This window comes from Dryobates pubescens, chromosome 5, assembly GCF_014839835.1.
Source record: "Dryobates pubescens isolate bDryPub1 chromosome 5, bDryPub1.pri, whole genome shotgun sequence".
Taxonomy (NCBI): domain Eukaryota; kingdom Metazoa; phylum Chordata; class Aves; order Piciformes; family Picidae; genus Dryobates; species Dryobates pubescens.
Genome location: NC_071616.1, coordinates 38998854 through 39016524, shown reverse-complemented (window position 1 = coordinate 39016524; position 17671 = coordinate 38998854). Strand labels below are relative to the sequence as shown.

Below are 17671 nucleotides of genomic sequence, written 5' to 3'. Positions count from 1 at the left end.
TGCTTCACACTGAAAAAAAAATCCCACTGCAGATCACTTTTCAGCACTCCTTCAGCTAAGGCGTCTGAACTAAGTATTAAGTTCAGACACTGACACAACACACCTCATGAGAGAAAAAAAAATGAGTATCAGAAATTTTACAGTGGACAATTACTTAGGAACTATCTGTATCTAAATGTGCAGTAATCCAATTAAGTTTCTATTTAATATTGTAATTATCAAGAACACAATATAGTGATTTTATTAGCAGAGTAAGCAGTAACAAAGTACAGTAAACTGTCATTTAAGACAGTGTCATAGTATCTACGATAAGCAGCATATTGGCTTAAACTAATGCACTATATGCCTCTAGGGAATGACAGGCTCAGAGACTGGGTTTTAACATCAGAATCTATCCATTAATCTTGACTTAAATATAATCTACTCTGCAGTAAGAGGAAGAATGGGCATCCAATGAATTATCTGCTTGAAATATAGCAGGAGCAGATGAACACAAACATATAGTAGGAAGCCTCCGGTTTGGTACTATTTATTGTGTAATGTTGGTTTTACAAATCCTAAACTGCATTTTAGCATGAAACTAGAAAGATGGTAAGATCAGATGGCTAGCAGCATCAGAAGGATGAACACCTCAGCACTAGCAGATTACTCATTAACTTTACTGGCTGTGTGGCTAGAAGACTAATGACAGTATTTATAAATACCATGCCTGCCCATGTTTTGGTAACAGGGTATGGAGGTGAAAACAAAACAGTGAAGCAGAGTGCTAAAACCCTTATACAGATAGAATTCCTACTCCAACTTCCAGGGAGGATTTGTCTTACTAATGTATCCAAGACAGGAATGGAGGAACCTATACGGTGTGTGTTGTGCTAACTGATGCCCATTACAGATGCCACTGCTTCGGGCCCCTCTTTAGCAGCAGGTTTGTAGAAGGCAGCAGAGGAGGCACAGGGCCAACAGGCCAAGGGACTATGGCTTATTAAGGATGCTGAGGTGTTGCAATCATGCCTTCAGCCAGTGAATAATGTGGAACAGTTACAGGCCAGGAGGAACTGCAGCCCCACATACCAACCCCAGGTTTTGGGAGAGGGATTTTTTCCCCCACTCCAGCACTCAGCATTACATCAGTTTTAACTCCAGTCATTAAAATTGACAAGTGTAAAATTACAGAATCAAGACTGGCTCTTTGCTCTCTGCTACTAGCATGAATACTTAAGGCCACTGTTCATACATTCAAATATTTAAATTTCTGCCTTAAATATTTTCTCTGCACATACAGGCATACTAATTGAAATATTAAGGAAAATGCTTTTCATAAAGCCACCACCACTAACTGCACAATTACACAAATATGAAATTATACTAACAGTAATATTGGTCACCTAAAAGACTGCACATAAAGACATGTATTAATTTGCAATTCCTCACTACAGAGCAACAAAGAAAACTTCTCACATGAGAAATTTTGTCATTAATTCCAATCTATACCAATGTAGTTAGAACTATTTTTCCCCCCCTTTTATAGTTGGAAAAAAAAATTCTCTGGGTTGCTGCAATACCTGCATGAAATAATCTACTGAGAAGTCTCTTCAGAGGGCAGTGAAGTTGATTTTAAAAAACCTCAAAGACAGTCCTTTTCTATTTATATGAAGAAAACAAAGATTAATTTTCAGTTACTTCCCCCTCTCTTTATTTTGAAGGGCAATTAGTAAAGCAGCCCCTTCACCCTCCTCCCTAGAGCGGTCAAGCTGTTGAGAGCAGTTTGCAGCACTACAATGGCACTATTGTGAACACAGCCTGGGCTTCCTTCCCACAGAGAGTTAAATGGGCAGTTCCTGCTGCCCATGATTGGTGTCCAGCAAAACAATACTTAAGAGACAGGTTTTATCAGTTCCACGCCAAAGAAGTGAAGCCAGGGAACCCAAGCCTTCATATCATGCTGAACCATATGCCAACCCTGCTGGCCCCAAAGGTTTATCACTAAGAATCAGGATCCATCATGTCCCCTGTGAAATTTCACTTCACATACCTTCTGTGAAATGCATGGCTTTGCTGAAAACTGACCTTTTTCCACAATTGGCAAGAACAGATGGAGGGTAACTACAGTTTGGCAAGCACAAATCAAAAGATTTTCTAATAGCCTGCATTCTTCTGTTTGGGAGGAGAAGCATTCAGAAGGAGATAGATATATTTGTGACCCACAGATCTATTCAGGTGCAGTTAATCAGTAATTAAATTATTTTCTCAATGTCTCAAAAGTACACAGAGATTAATTTGATTGGCTGGGCTGTGAGGAGACTCATGTCCTTTGGACTACCATATGGTAACCAGAATTACCAAATGTAATGCTAACTTTTAATCCTTGCTTTATGTTAGTTTGCTCATTATTTTTTTTCTCTGAAGTATGTGGCACATACAGCATAAAACCATATACATCCAGCCTGTTCTGTTCTAATTTTGACCTGTTCAATTGGTGAATGTTGTTAGACAAAGTACCGTCCATCTCCAGCTAAGTATTTCTATATACTGAGGGGTACTGTAAATAACCCCCTTCTTCAGTAACTGAAATAGGGACCTTTAAGAGAACAAAGACAACCAATGTGCTAGTTTCTATTAATCTCCTTTTTTTTTTTTTCTGGTACCTATCATCTTCTAATCCCTCTGTTGGCAGTGGCAAACAACCCCCAATTGTCTTGATTACCATAAGCAGAATGCCGCAGATACAGTTTGCCAATATCTTACTCGGCTCCCTCAGAAACACTACTCTGTCTCACAGCCATTCTGTTTGTCAGTTTGGCTTGTTACAATAATCTCCCACATTTCTCACCAATTTAAATATCAGAGCCAACCATACACAATGGTATGTATTTATTCTTTACATATACACAGCTTTTGACTTGTTTGCAAGACGTGCGATTAGGGCTGAATTTATGACTAGGGAAAGTATCAGCGTCGCAAAACACAGCATTTTTTCCATTGATTTAAGGGTAAGGATTAAATGGTTTAAAAACATTTCTTTATTCAAATCTCAGAAGCACCAGGAAAAATTGTATGCTCTTCCCTGCTTTTATTTGCAGACATCTGAGAGCTATCAAAGAAATCCACATGAATTTTAACACCTCTAGGGGGCAAGAGTCTTAACATTTTAACAAAGGGCTTTTGTTACCCAAAATGTTTAGTTAATTAATAAGGTTAAGTAGGTATTAACAAAACCCCTGTCATTTTGTGTTATGTACAAGGCAATCAACTCTGCATAAGACTGAACTAGTTTATTTTTTTTCCATTCCAGTTTAAGGACTCTTAAGGGTATTTAAAACACATTTTATAATGAAAGAGTGATTGCTCTGCTAACTTCACGCTTACAATATACAAACCCAAAGATTTCCTACCTTAAAGAGATGCAGTAAAAAAGAACTGTCCTCCTTCAAGCTATTTGTATTAAGAGATCCAAATTCAGAAGTTCTAGGAAACTGATAAAGCACCTCACTGCTTTTTTTAAGGTAGCCAACTGACATCCTTTTATTCTAAACCAGAATGCCATTGGCAAAATCCTACACATTTTAGACAAATCAGTGGAATGAATACTTCCCCTCCAGATGAGTAAATTCATGAAAGCATACTGAAGAACCTAGATTTGAGTCTCCCCCATAACTGCATTGAACATTAACAGAGCACTCAGCTCTTAGCAGAAAATTGTATTACTAGAGACAATCCTTTTTTACCACTTTCAAGAGAATCTCATGCATTTCATTAGGGAATAGCAACTAATGAATAAAGCTATACTACTAATTAAACCCCAAGTTGGACAGATACAAACAAGATAGATATCTTGCAGTCATATTATTGCACTTAAGCTCATGTGCTTACACTATACCTCTTTAACAGGTGCCTCCAGCACCCCAGTTTCTATCTGCAGACAGTGCAAGAAGAGGTATAGAGAGAAGAGCTAATTGGGATAGGGAAGGCAGGTTCTGTGGGATTAGAAGCAGGGCAGTTACTGAAGAAAATATGGTTACGTGAACATGTACAAATCCAGAACTGCAGTTACATTATGTGTGTTTTGCCAAAAACCTCACAGACTATAAACATGAAATTACACTACTTTAAAACACAGCTTTCAAGCTTCACACTTCAGTTTCCCCCTCACATTAAAAACGCACGCAGTCCACTCGAAATGATGTGTGTGCCTACATGAAAACGCAGTAACAGCAGCACCTTGGTACATACATCTGCAAGTATTTCTCCAGCAGCTGTTTGAAGTGTCTATATGATAAACAGTAAGGCAAGAGTTTAAAAACCTATCACAAGTGTTGGCTCAATCACTTGTCTCTAGTGGCTAAAATCAAAGGCATTTAAAGTGATGCTTTGGAATTACTCATTGCAAAGCAATCCTATTCTTTCGACAGGTAACTAATAAACGATGGCTGAGCACAGGCTTGCTCTACCTCTGAGGTCCAATTGTTACTCAGAACACTGCCTACTTTTGCTCCCTGGTGTTGCATTTTAACTCTAATTGCATGATCAAGCCAGTAAATTGGACTCGGGGGACAAAAACCCACTACAAAAGTACCTAGCCTGACAAAAACAGAGGTTGCAAGAAAATGCACTTCAAACAGAAGTGAGGCAAGACGAGACAAGCGAAGGAGAGGTATCAAGGCTTGAAAGACAGTCATTAATACTGACAGATTACTGTAATTCTGGCTGTCAAGGTGATCGATTTAAGCAGCATATGCCAATCAATACTCTCCTCATTTACTGAGCTGTTAGGTAAGATGTCCCTCAGACAAGACTTCAAACTGTACTTAATAAACATAAATAGCACAATTTATGCTTTGGAATCTTAGTTGGGTTTAATTTTGGCCTCCCCCCTTCTTTACTGGGTAAACTTTAGTGTGATGTTATCCATTGGGTGCCTCAGTTTAAGAAAGATGTTGAGTTGTTGGAATGTGTCCAGAGATGGGCAACAAAGCTGGTGAAAGGTTTGGAGCACAAGCCCTATGAGGAGAGGCTGAGGGAGCTGGGGCTGTTTAGCCTAGAGAAGAGGAGGTTCAGGGGAGATGTTATTGATATCTACAACTACCTGAAGGGTGGTTGTAGCCAGGTGGGGGGTTGGTCTCTTCTCCCTGGCAACCTGTGACAGAACAAGAGGACACAGTCTCAAGCTGTGCCAGGGGAGGATTAGGCTAGATGTTAGGAAGAAATTGTTCACAGAAAGAGTGACTGGCCATTGGAATGGGCTGCCCAGGGAGGTGGTGGAGTTATCCAGTCTCTTCTTAAACACTTCCGGTGATGGTGAGGCACATGGTGCTACGGTTTAGTTGATTAGATGGTGTTGGGCAATAGGTTGGACTTGATTTCAAAGGTCTTTTTCAACCTGGTTGATTATGTATTTCTGTATGAAGGATGGGTATTCACTTGTCACAATGTCCCTTTCTCAATGATTCTTTCTGTAAAGAAGTGTGACTGAGATTTCCAAGCCAGCTTGAACATTTTCTTTCCTCTGCATTTACCACCATGAAATATAACCACAATGGAGAGGATGCAGTCTTTTTCTGTCTGTTCTTTATGAAATTTGTCTTGTGATTCATAAGAAGTGATTCTCACTTTCCAACCTGCCCCTCTTCCTGTTCAGAGTTGATTGATAAGTGAATGCATTTTCCAGATATGTTTTACTGTTTTTTTTCCTTCCTTTCCTTCCTTATTTCTGAAAAGAAGCAGTGAGGGGGAAGAAATGGTCTGTAAATGAGGCACAAAAGCAGAGATTTATTGAATGATGAGAGCAGACTCAAGGGGCCTCCAGGTAAAAGTAGTGTAATTAGTATAATATCATATGACTAAACAGCTCCTGCTCTATCACCACCATTTTTGCACCCATCCCAGAGCCTGAAGCAAGACACTCACCAGCCAAGGTACCTAACAGAGGAGCTCAGACCCAGTAAGAAGGCCCAGCCAGCACCCATGGATGATATTGGAGCAGCCATCAACACTCTTCCTACCTAACCGGGGGGCCAGCAGGCCCCCCGGCCTTTGTTGTCACCACCACCATCACCCAGTGTGCACCATGGGCACTCACCAGCGATGAGAGGAGGATCCCTCAGCCCAGATGGGCTCAGCTTGAAGCTTCTACCTTTCCAGGGGGGGATTAAAAAGGGGAGTGGGTGGGGAGGTAGGAGAGGACCAAGTGGTCACACCTGGGGTGGGAGGAGACTCCAACAGAGCCCAGGTGCTCTGGGATTTGAATGGGAAAAGTGGGGAGGGGAAATGGGGCAGGTGAGAGACTTTTTAGAGTGTCAGGTAATGATAGGACTAGGGGGAATGGAAAAAAATAGAAATGGGTAGATTCGGATTGGATGTTAGGAAGAAGTTCTTCACCATGAGGATGGTGAGACACCAGAACAGATTGCCTAGGGAGGAGGTAGAAGCCTCATCCCTGGAGGTTTTTCAAGCCAGGCTAGATGTGGCTTTATGCAACCTGATCTAGTGTGAGGTGTCCCTGCCCATGGCAGAGGGGTTGTAACTGGATGATCTCTGAGGTCCCCTCCAACCCCAACAATTCTATGATTCTAAAAACATTTTGCAGTGTAGGCTGGATGTTAGGAAGAAATTCTTCCCAGAAAGAGTGATTGGCCATTGGAATGGGCTGTCCAGGGAGGTGGTGGAGCAGTTATTTAGGTAGAGCTTATGTTGGTTTTTTACATTACTGGTGTGCTATTCTAAGCACTTAAGCTATCTGTGGTTTACAAGAAACTAAATTTTCCTCATATTTCCTCTGGAATTTTCCTTACAACTGCCTCTTATTGTTCAAATATACTTGTGACATCAAAAGAAAGCACATTAATTGGCTGTATTTGCTCAGGGGAAAATTTCTATATAAATAGCTATTACTTTCATTGCAAGCCTACAAGTAGATGCATGTACAAATGTGTGCTCTCGCACGTGTATGACTAAAATAGAGACAGAAAACTTTCTTCTAGTTAAATCTTATTATAATGCACAGAGAAACTGTTAGATAAGACTCCTTGAAACTGAGGTATCTGAACAGTCCATTAAAACAATCATCTACTTACAAATGCCTTGGAAATCTTCAGTTCTTCATGTTATACCACTGCATGCAGGCATTTACCTAATCACATTTTGAATTATTAGAAGATCAAGTGAGTTGTCAGGAGAACCAAGACCTGGGAGAAGAGTAGATCTGAGCAAGTCAAAGTACAGGAAAGACTGAACATCATATCATAGAATCAGTCAGGTTTGGAAGGGACCACAAGGATCATCTAGTTCCAACCCTCCTGCCATGGGCAGGGACACCTCACACTAGATCAGGCTGGCCAGAGCCTCATCCAGCCTGGTCTTAAACACCTCCAGGGATGGGGCCTCAACCACCTCCCTGGACAACCCATTCCAGGGCTTCACCACTCTCATATTCTCTACATTGTAATTCTTGCTTGAAGTTGGAAAACAATTTTCACTGTTAAAACAGCAAAATACATTGTAGAAATGATTGCTTTCTTCCAGAAAAAACCTCAGCAGGGCTCCTACGATTAACTCATCTATGGCTCTTAATTGAACTTGTTATCAGATGAAGTTGTGACGGGATGAGTCAGGGAAAGGATAAACATTCACAGAAATATTGAAATTTTCAGTTATTTGTTGTAAAGCACACAGAGTAATACCTATTAAAAAAAAGTGTGTCAAGTATTTAAAGTAATAATGGCTATTCTCACCTGTGATACATAGAATACATAGAATAAACCAGGTTGGAAGAGACCTTCGAGATCAGCACGTCCAACCCATCAACCAATCCAACACCGCCCAAACAACTAACCCATGGCACCAAGCACCCCATCAAGTCTTCTCCTGAAAACCTCCAAATATCAGTAGCAGGCTACATTAGAACCTTGATAAATAAATGAGATGATGATGCTGCCCTGTATAAAAATTGTACTGCCAGAAACACTGCAAAGTTTGCTGAGAATCTTGGCATATGTTTATTTAAATAGACTTCTATACCAGAGCATGTTAGAAGAGCAATTATAGTGGCATTCATTATTCCTTTCACTACACCAAAATTAATTAGTGGCACTGTGCAAAATGCATTAATGATACATATATCAGGAGACAGAGCACCCCTTATGCCTTTTCCATTTGATACACAGTTATCATCCAGTTGCCATCCTCAATTCTTGTGCCTATAGATGCTCATGCACCCATGAGACTTCTAGAAAACCATTTGACTTTGAGGAAGGAAAACTGACATTGCCAGAATATGTGCTTTCCAACTTTGACCTCTATTTTTTTCCTGAGCTATGACTTTTTAATACAGAAGAAACTTTCAACAAGCACATTATTTTATACCTCAAGGAGTTTCTGTCTTGTCACATATCATACAGGGTTAATATCTTCTCTTGCTCTGGAATACAACTGCCTAAAAAGGTCAGCTACAATACAGCAAGAATCAACTGCTTAGGAATATGACACCAAAAGAAGATAAAGGGATGTAAATTTCCCAGTTTTGATTAAAAATAAATTGATTTATCCCATAATTTAGATTAGGATTTATTCTACAGTATTTTGTAAACTGAATAGTTAAAACAGCATTATATTTCTGCTATCTAAATTAATCTGCTATCTAAATTAATCTGTTTCTATAAGGAGAGACTGAGAGACCTGGGGCTTTTTAGACTGGAGAAGAGAAGGCTGAGAGGGAATTTAATAAATGTTTATAAATATCTGAGGGCTGGGTGTCAAGAGGGAGGGGACAGGCTCTGCTCACTTGCACCCTGCAATAGGACAAGGGGTAATGGATACAAACTACAGCACAGAAGGTCCCACTGCAACATGAGAAGGGACTTCTTCAGTATGAGGGTCACAGAGCCCTGGAACAGGCTGCCCGGAGAGGTTGTGGAGTCCCCTTCTCTAGAGACTTTCAAGACCCATCTGGATGTGTTCCTGTGTGACCTGTGCTAGATTCTGTGGTCCTGCTCTGGCAGGGGGGGTTGGACTCGATGATCTTCAGAGGTCCCTTCCAATCCCTAACATCCTGTGATATGACTATTCCATTATTAGTTATGAGTTTCAGAAGTCCTCCTAGTAAATGTGCAGCTGGAGCACGTTCAGGAGATAGGCATGTACTTCTTAAGCCATCAACAAATGCAGTAAGAAGAAACACATCAGCTATGATGTGGAGAAAGGGGTACTGCTGCTTCATTAGCATGACAATACAAGTATTTCATGTGTGTCCCTTGCTACTGTGTGCATGCTACCTGTTGGTGAGGAGGTACTGTGACAAGAAAGCCAGACCACCAAAAGATAGTGAGGGGCAGCACAATCCTCACAGGGGAAATTAAAGCAAATTCCACAAATCAACAGAGAAACTCCAAGCAACCTGGCAATATTTTCTTCACACAGCTGCAGCAACGAATATGACAAGCATCAAGTTAGAGCAGGCCATTTGCTGTACACAACTGATGTTTGCTGATACATTTAGTGGATTATTAATTCAATATACTACAATATGGAAACATATCATAATGGTATTTTAAGCAAAGAAAGAAAACAGAGCAGATGAAACCTTTAAAAATCATTAACAAAATCAAACCTTCAAAGCATTTTATTATCTAAGTTTGCTAATAGAAGCATCAAAATAGCATCAGAAAGAGGACTATGTCAGAATACGTCAGCCTCAGAAAGTTACTTCAGCTTGTACAATACGTGCCCAAAGACAGGACAGACTGTAAAAGGGAGATGAGCAGAATTTCCTGTATCCATGCAACCATTATTATACTGTTCACAGGTACTACCCATTGCCACATCACGATTAACAGGCTAGTGCAATAAAGAAAAAAGTTGCAATCAGGTTGCATGAAGAGGCCTGAATGTCCCTGCTGATTGCAAATGACAGCTGATTCTTTTTCAGGTGCATCTGTACTTGGAAACTTGGAGGATGGATAAGTCCTCCTTGGAAACAGAAGGGCCAAACTCACTGCCACTTCCTTCACAACCCATATGTGAGTAAATCAATACAGTCCCAGCTTAACTAAGAGTTCATTGTTATTCACCACCGCAAAGATCTACATGTCACACTCCTCAAAAATAGGGAAGCATAGATTAAGATCAATTCCACTCTTGGTGTGCCCACCAAGAGTTGCACAGCACAGTGAAAGAAACCACATGCTTAATCATGGAATCACAGAATGGTTTGGGTTGGAAGGAACCTCTAAAGGTCATCTAGTCCAATCCCCTCCGCAGTAAGCAATGGCACCCTCAACTAGATCAGGTTGCCCACAGCCCTGTCAAGCCTCACTGAATTATCTCCAGGGATGGGGCCCCAACCATCTCCCTGGGCAACCTGTTCCACTGTTCCACCATCCTCATGGTTAAGAACTTGTTCCCAACATCCAATCTAAGTCTACTCTTCTCTAATTTGAAACCACTGCAGGCGTGGAGATATCCACACACTGATGCTGGCTTTGAAATGAACTATTTCTACTGTCTACTATGGTAAAAGGAGAGTGAAGACAAAAGTGTCGAGTTTGAAATGTCTTCTGTTTGACAGAAGTCTCAAGTATTTCTGTTCCCTTGAGATCCACATTTAACTTACCTTCTACTATCCATCATCAAAGTTCCAAATAAACTAACAGTGATCCAGTGTATAAGACACTCCTAAGCAAAGAAAAATTAACTTTGAGCAGATCACTTCAGAATTCTCTTTCACTGACCCTGTTAGAGCACACATGAAACACCTTGATAATCAGCTTCACTTTTCTAGCTGGGTCTCTGCTTTGCTGTACCTTCCAAAATATAGCTTTTCTGCTCCTTTTCCCCCTCCCACTTCAAGCATATTGTTTTCACTACTCTAAGCCCTGTTTTTCTTTGCTCCAGCAACACCCCAACACAACGAAAGACCACTTTGATCAATGAGTCCTGTCTTCTGCAAAGGAGATTAAGTCAGGCAGGGTCTCCAGAAAAGCTATTTAACCGCAGACCATAAAATACCCTTGCCTGCATGCCCTGCAGTCCACAACAATCTTAAAAGCCTGTGGAGAACTGCTACAGCCATAGCTAAAATAAGCTGCAGGGAAAAAAAAAAAGTAAAAAGAAATCAGGAGACACTAAAACCAATCCTTGATGTCTTCAATCCCCTGCTATTGCAGGAACACAATTAGATTCAATTTTCAAAATCCTAGTTAACAGACCATGTCCATGTTACAGGAAACATCCAACAGTCTAGCATTGTTCTATGAGAGAAATTCCTGCTTGACCTCAAATTTGGCCAGAGGTTGAACACCAAGAGCATGTCCATGACGTTTTTAAACCACTGACAGCCAGGCCAAACTTTGAAGTTCAACATTTTTTTGCTGTTCTCCACTGACACAACTGGCTTGACCATAGCCTAATTCAAGCCAGGGAAGTTTGTACAGTTTTTCTCATTTCATGCCAAGCAAACAGCTTCTAAATAACTGCTCATATCCCCATTTTAAAAGTAATGTTCACTGACTTACACAGAGAATACAGAATCAACCAGGTTGGAAAAGACCTTTGAGATCATCTCATCATCACCCACTCTAGTCAACATGCCCATCAAAATCTAGTTAAAGAACTATAGTATAGTTTATATAACTATATACTTTATATATATATAACTTTATATATAAACTATATATAGTATATATAGAAAGAATAGAATAGAATAGAATAGAATAGAATAGAATAGAATAGAATAGAATAGAATAGACCAGACCAGGTTGGAAGATACCTTCGAGATCATCAAGTCCAACCTATCACCCAACACCATCTAATCAACTAAACCATGGCACCAAGTGCCTCATCATTTTAGTTTTTAAAGTATCATATAAAACACTACAGATAAGATACACTAAAGCCAGGTGGAAAATTAATTTCACCTACTTAACAAAGCTGCCCATTAACATCACTGCCCAATCAACTGGTGCTTCATAATCTTATCATGTAACAAGACTAAACACACCAAGCCACACTACTTAATATTAAATATATGCAATGCTTTCCACTTACCATGTTAACCATATTAGGAGACAAATATCAAGATTCTAATGGTGGTCACATTATGTCATAAGTGACAGGCAGTGCGTTGATGCATGTAAAAAGTACAGTTTGAAGAACTGAGTTCAAAGTGAATGTGCAATAACAGAATCATAGAATCAACCAGGTTGGAAAAGACCTCAGAGATCATCAAGTCCAACCTATTACCACCTAACACCTCATGACAACTAAACCACGGCTCCAAGTGCCACATCCAATCCTTTTTTGAACACCTTCAGGGACAGTGACTCCACCACCTCCCTGGGCAGCACATTCCACTGGCCAATTACTCTTTCTGTGAAAAACTTTCCCCTCACCTTGAGCCTAAACTTCCCCTGGTGCAGCTTGAGACTGTGTCCTCTTGTTCTGCCACTGGTTGCAGGGGAGAAGAGACCAACCCCCCACTGCCAATTCCTAGACATTGAGCTGGCAAGCTGTGCCTAGGCAATTTATTACAACTTCCATATTCTGTTAAAAAGTCTCAACACACAAGTTTGTGAGGCTTTTTTTTGGTACTGGAAGTTTGCTATTTCAAAGTAAATTGTTTTCCAATTGCTCACCCCACTATACATCAATATAATGCTGTACAGCCATCACTTTTCATGGTATAATGATGCTAATACATTTTGAATCCTTCGATTAATCCACTTGAGTAATGACAAGAAGATTGGACCTTTTCAAACATAAAAATGCAATGAATCAACATCAGTCATCTACAGAAATGGCACAAACGTCACTCGCGTGATCACATCAAACATCATCCATCATTCACAGAATCATGGAATAGTTTGGGTTGGAAGGGACCTCTAAGGGTCATCCAGTGCAAACACCCTGACAGTGTGCAGGAACACACTCCATTAAATAAGGCTGCTCAGAGCCCTGTCCAATCTGATCAGAAATGTTTCCAAGGATGGAGCTTCTTCCACCTCTCTGGGCAGCCTTGGGCCAGTGTTTCACAACCCTCACTGTAAACACCCTTATCTGTAAACCAGCTTCATCAAATATAATCCAAAGCCCTGTATGTTTTTACAGCCTTATCACTGGACAAATACAAGTAACTGTATCTTGGGTGGAAATTAAGCAAAGATTTCCTTTAGGATCAAAATTTAAACTTATCTTTCAACTTAGGAAATAAAAAGGAAAAAAATACTGTTCTTGTAGGTTTAGCTAGCAGGTATGCCACAGAATTCAAACTTAAGAAAGGGAGACTTATAAGTGACTGACTTACCTTATGCTTTTTGATTTCTGGGTGGTAAACCTGTTCTTCCAAGAACAGTCCATTCAAAAATCCACAATTTCAGTTCCAACAACAACAAAGAGACAGCCTTTTCTGACATCTTCACAAAGGTGCTAACATCATTTAGACGACAACTTTGTACTCTGAGTAACAAAATGTGTATGACAAAAATGTAACAGATTTCTCACCTTCAAGGACAGTAGCATTCATATCCTTCTTAGAACTAGAAAACAAAACTAGGTCACATGAATACTGGATAAATACTTAGTATCTTTAAGGAAAGAAAGATTATTAACACCATGACATCACTATTTTAGAAAGTCTACTTACAAAATGGTCATTAAAATAATTTTGGTAGCAAAAAGTGCTAAGTACCTATTACAAAACATCAGAAAGGCAATTTTTGCAGCACTGAATCTATTCTTTACTTCACTAAATGAAGCTGATCTTTACCTGAGTACTCTTCTGTGGGTTTAAGGTTCCTAAAGGCATCATCACCACAACAAAAAAAAGGGGGGGGGGGGAACAAAAGAAAATGTGTTTTCCCTACATTAATCCAACAAAAATATCCTATGACAGAAAACATGAAGAGCATATCTATAGAACTGCAAGGGAATGTATATGCCATGGAGACCTTTTGAATGAAAGGATACAAGTTTTGGTACAATGGGATTAATGATTTCAGTGCACGGCTTGCATTTATAGCTGTTGCACGAACCATAATAGGAAGAATTTTTCCATTCACAATAGCACCATCAAAGAGTGGACCAAAAAATGGAACCTGAACAAAAAGTTAAAGAAATTCAACATGAAGTAAGATGTTAGCTGCAACAATTAGCAATCAACATTAACAATAGAGCACTCAAATATTTCTCTCCCCCCAACCCCCTCCTCATTGCTAGATAATCAGGCCAGTTATTGTGCTCCATGATGGATCTTTTCTCTTGTGGAAATATACAGCCATATAACTGCTTGATATCCTTGGCAACAGATAACACAGCATTTGAAGAAAATTAAGAAACTATTTGAATATTATGTCTAATCAAAGCTTATTTCCAGCATTTGCTGCCAAAGTCCTGGCAACAGCCATGCAGATGATGTTTACGAGGTCGAAAGGCTAGGTGACAATATTGTAGGTGGCAGTAAGCAAAAGGAATAATTATTCAATTTTTAAAACATTATTTTTCATGTCCATAAGGACCAACTCAGTGCACAACTCTCACAAAATTGCTGGTGCACCAACCCTCACCTTCCATTTTTTTTTTTCTTCTTCCTTTCTTTCTGCCTTTTTATGGTATCTATACAAGTGGATTGTAAGCCTTTTATAGGAGAAATCTGTGGTAATAGTTTGACCTTTTTGTGCAAAGCCTTATTTGTGAGATCAATAGAAAGCTTTGATGTTTAGTATAGGTAGTACTCAAAAGGTCTACACAACAGATAGAGAAAAATATCAGGCCAAAGCATAAAACCTAATTTATCATCATTTTGCATTTAAAAAAAACACCCCAAACCCAATAAACCAAACACATTAAAAATCTGCTAAGTGTCTTCATTTCCTGTAGGTGTGAATAAAGTTCTGAAGCTGCTAGCATAAAGCATGTGAAGAGCAAAGCGTACACTAAATATTCGTCCTGCCAGGATGAAACCACAGCTGCAAGAGGATTTTGGATCTCTGTATTATTTTTGTCATCAGACATTTAATGTAGTTCTGAGAACACTGAAATCTGATGGAAGGCACTTCCTTTTTTCACATACAAGGACCTCTTGTTGGTCTAACAACAATCCCCACTCCCAGCTGTTCTCTTTTTTCTTCCCACACGCTCCAAATAACACAACTCATTGTATTTGAAGTATTGAAAGAAAAAAAATATACACTTATTAATTAAAAACATCCAAGACTGGACCAAAAAATGGAACCTGAATAAAAAAAGTAAAAGAAATTCAACCTAAAGTGACTCAGTACTAAAAAGAATGTGTATTGGGTTGTCATTTAATGCCCATGATCAGACAGAGGCAGTCATACAGAAGGAATCCTATTTCTGTCATACCTGGTATATTAATATGAGTGTTTCTAGAAAGAACTTTAAATAATGAGGTATGGAAATGCATGGAGAGTGACATCACACAGAAGTTATGAAGTACAAACATTCATGACTACTTTTACTCATTCAGTATTTGCTACCCTAAACTGCCGTTTTAAGTACAGGGCCAGCACAGACGTTTGAGGAATAGTCGCTAGAAAGAATGTGTGTTTGTATGCCCAAGAACTAAAAGGTCTTGCTTTGCTGAATTGATTGCCAAATCAAGTCAAGGAGAAAGTGAAAACTATCTTTGAGGAGAAGAAGAAAGAGGAATATGACATGGGTGGAGAAAGTTGGAGCCGGTTTATTGTTCAACTCACAGTCACGTATCAAATTAGATTAAAAAAAACTTTGCCTAATTCATCTTAATATTTAACTGATTACACAGAATATTTTAGCTTGGTTTCCATTTTATGATGCTAGCAGATATACTTGCAAATTCAAGTTTCTGATTTTACTGTGCACTGCACTGACTGAGCAATTCCTCCCACCAACAACGCAACTGTCAATGTTAAAAGACACATCACCTTGTTGGATGGATCTAGCATACCAAAACCTCAGATTACAAACAAAATTCAGTTCATATTAAACATATGAAGGAAACACAAGAAAGAAACAAACAAACAAAACCAACCTTACCTCAGGCTTTTTCATGATCTGGATACTGAACATATGGTTTTTCATAGGATAGATAACTATAAGAACATCACCAAATTCTGTTGGAATTATTCCTCTTCTATAATCTCGAGTATGCTCTGACCAGACAATGTGTACTTCATCGTTTCCTAAATGTCTTAGCTGGAAAAGCAGGGATTAAAACTCAGTTTAAATATATTCTGCAGCCACATAGTTATACTAAATGCTCATACTTCAAAAGGACAAAAGAAATTAAGATAAATTAATAAAAGAACCAAATTACACCACAGTTCTTCAGTGACAGTATTAGTTCACAGCATTGGTTTGTGCTAGAGATTTTTATACATTGGTGCCAATGGCTATCTGAATTAAAAGCTATGTAAATATTTAAAAGCTATGTAAATATCTGTTTTCTACTGAAAGCTCAAATTTTATTCTCTCAAGAATGCAGTGTGATTCAATCTGCTTTACTAAAATGCTTTGATTTCATAACATGTTGACACAGGCAGCAAATTAGAACAGAACAGAACAGAACAGAATAGAATAGAATAGAATAGAATAGAATAGAATAGAATAGAATAGAATAGAATAGAATAGACCAGGTTGGAAGAGACCTCCGAGATCATCGTGTCCAACCTATCATCCAACACTACCTAATCAACTAAACCATGGCACCAAGCATCCTATCAAGTCTCCTCCTAAACACCTCAATTCTAAATGAACTTTTACAGTATATGAATGAATGTCTGTTTCAAAGTTATGTGTTTGAGCAGTCTTTAACCTCATCATTCTGGCCAAATTTCAAACTGGCTTTCAAATTTCAAACAAAAAGCTTTAAAAGGAGAATTTTCTGTAGCTCCTAGATTAATTACATGTTGGTTTCCCAAGGAACCTGTATACCTTTGTAATAAGAATACCCTGCCCTTCAAAGCCACAAAATGACTCCTGGTTTGGCTCAGGATGGCCAAGGAGGTTTCTCAAAAGCCCATGCTGTATATATACTCAGTTGTAACAGTGTAATCAGATTAAGGAATATCATAAATTCTTTGAAATTCCCTGCACCAAAGCCAAAAAATGTTCCTTCTGCTAAACATTACCATCTAAAAACCCAATGTTAACATCATGGAGAAAGGCTTTACATGTATCAACCAAATACATTCAGATTATTAAATGTGAGTTTCTTTCCAGTCAGGGCTATTTCTGAAAATTCAAGATTCTGGAATGTCATTTTTTTTCCTCCTCGTGCATCACCAATTGTCTTCACCCCCAGTTTTCAGTTTGCTTGCACATTTTTAAGTAGATAGAATCACCTTGATGTTATTCAAAGGACAGCATTGTGAACTGCTGTTAACAGGTCATATGCAGATACTAAGCTGAGCGCTTCCAAGAAGTTACTGTATCATTTTCTGTACTCATTTGCAGACCATAACTGCACTTTAAATTAAAGCAGAACATGTACACAGTCATCAGAGAGATTTCCTTGCAAATACTCACTTGTTTATACTGCAAAACCTCCTGGAATTGTCTTTGTTTTATCTGAAGATTTCTACTGGTTGTCAGCAGCAGACTTCAAAACAAAACAAAACCACCCAAACAAAAAAAAGAAGCTGCCTCTGCTTTGCTCTGCTAGCTTTAAATTGTATCAGTCTGAAAA

The 17671-nt window shown here is 39.0% G+C and overlaps 1 protein-coding gene across 9 annotated transcripts in view; it reads right to left on the bottom strand.

Moving 5' to 3' along the window:
• Positions 1-17671, bottom strand: part of RALGAPA1 (Ral GTPase activating protein catalytic subunit alpha 1) — a 142086-nt gene that overhangs the window by 18873 nt on the left and 105542 nt on the right. For all 9 annotated transcript variants that reach the window (XM_054162060.1, XM_054162062.1, XM_054162061.1 and 6 more), the window contains 2 exons: positions 16021-16179; positions 13954-14081 (listed from right to left, as the gene is read on the bottom strand). In XM_054162060.1, coding sequence (XP_054018035.1) covers positions 13954-14081; positions 16021-16179 — 287 coding nt within the window. The remainder of the gene's footprint in view (positions 1-13953; positions 14082-16020; positions 16180-17671) is intronic.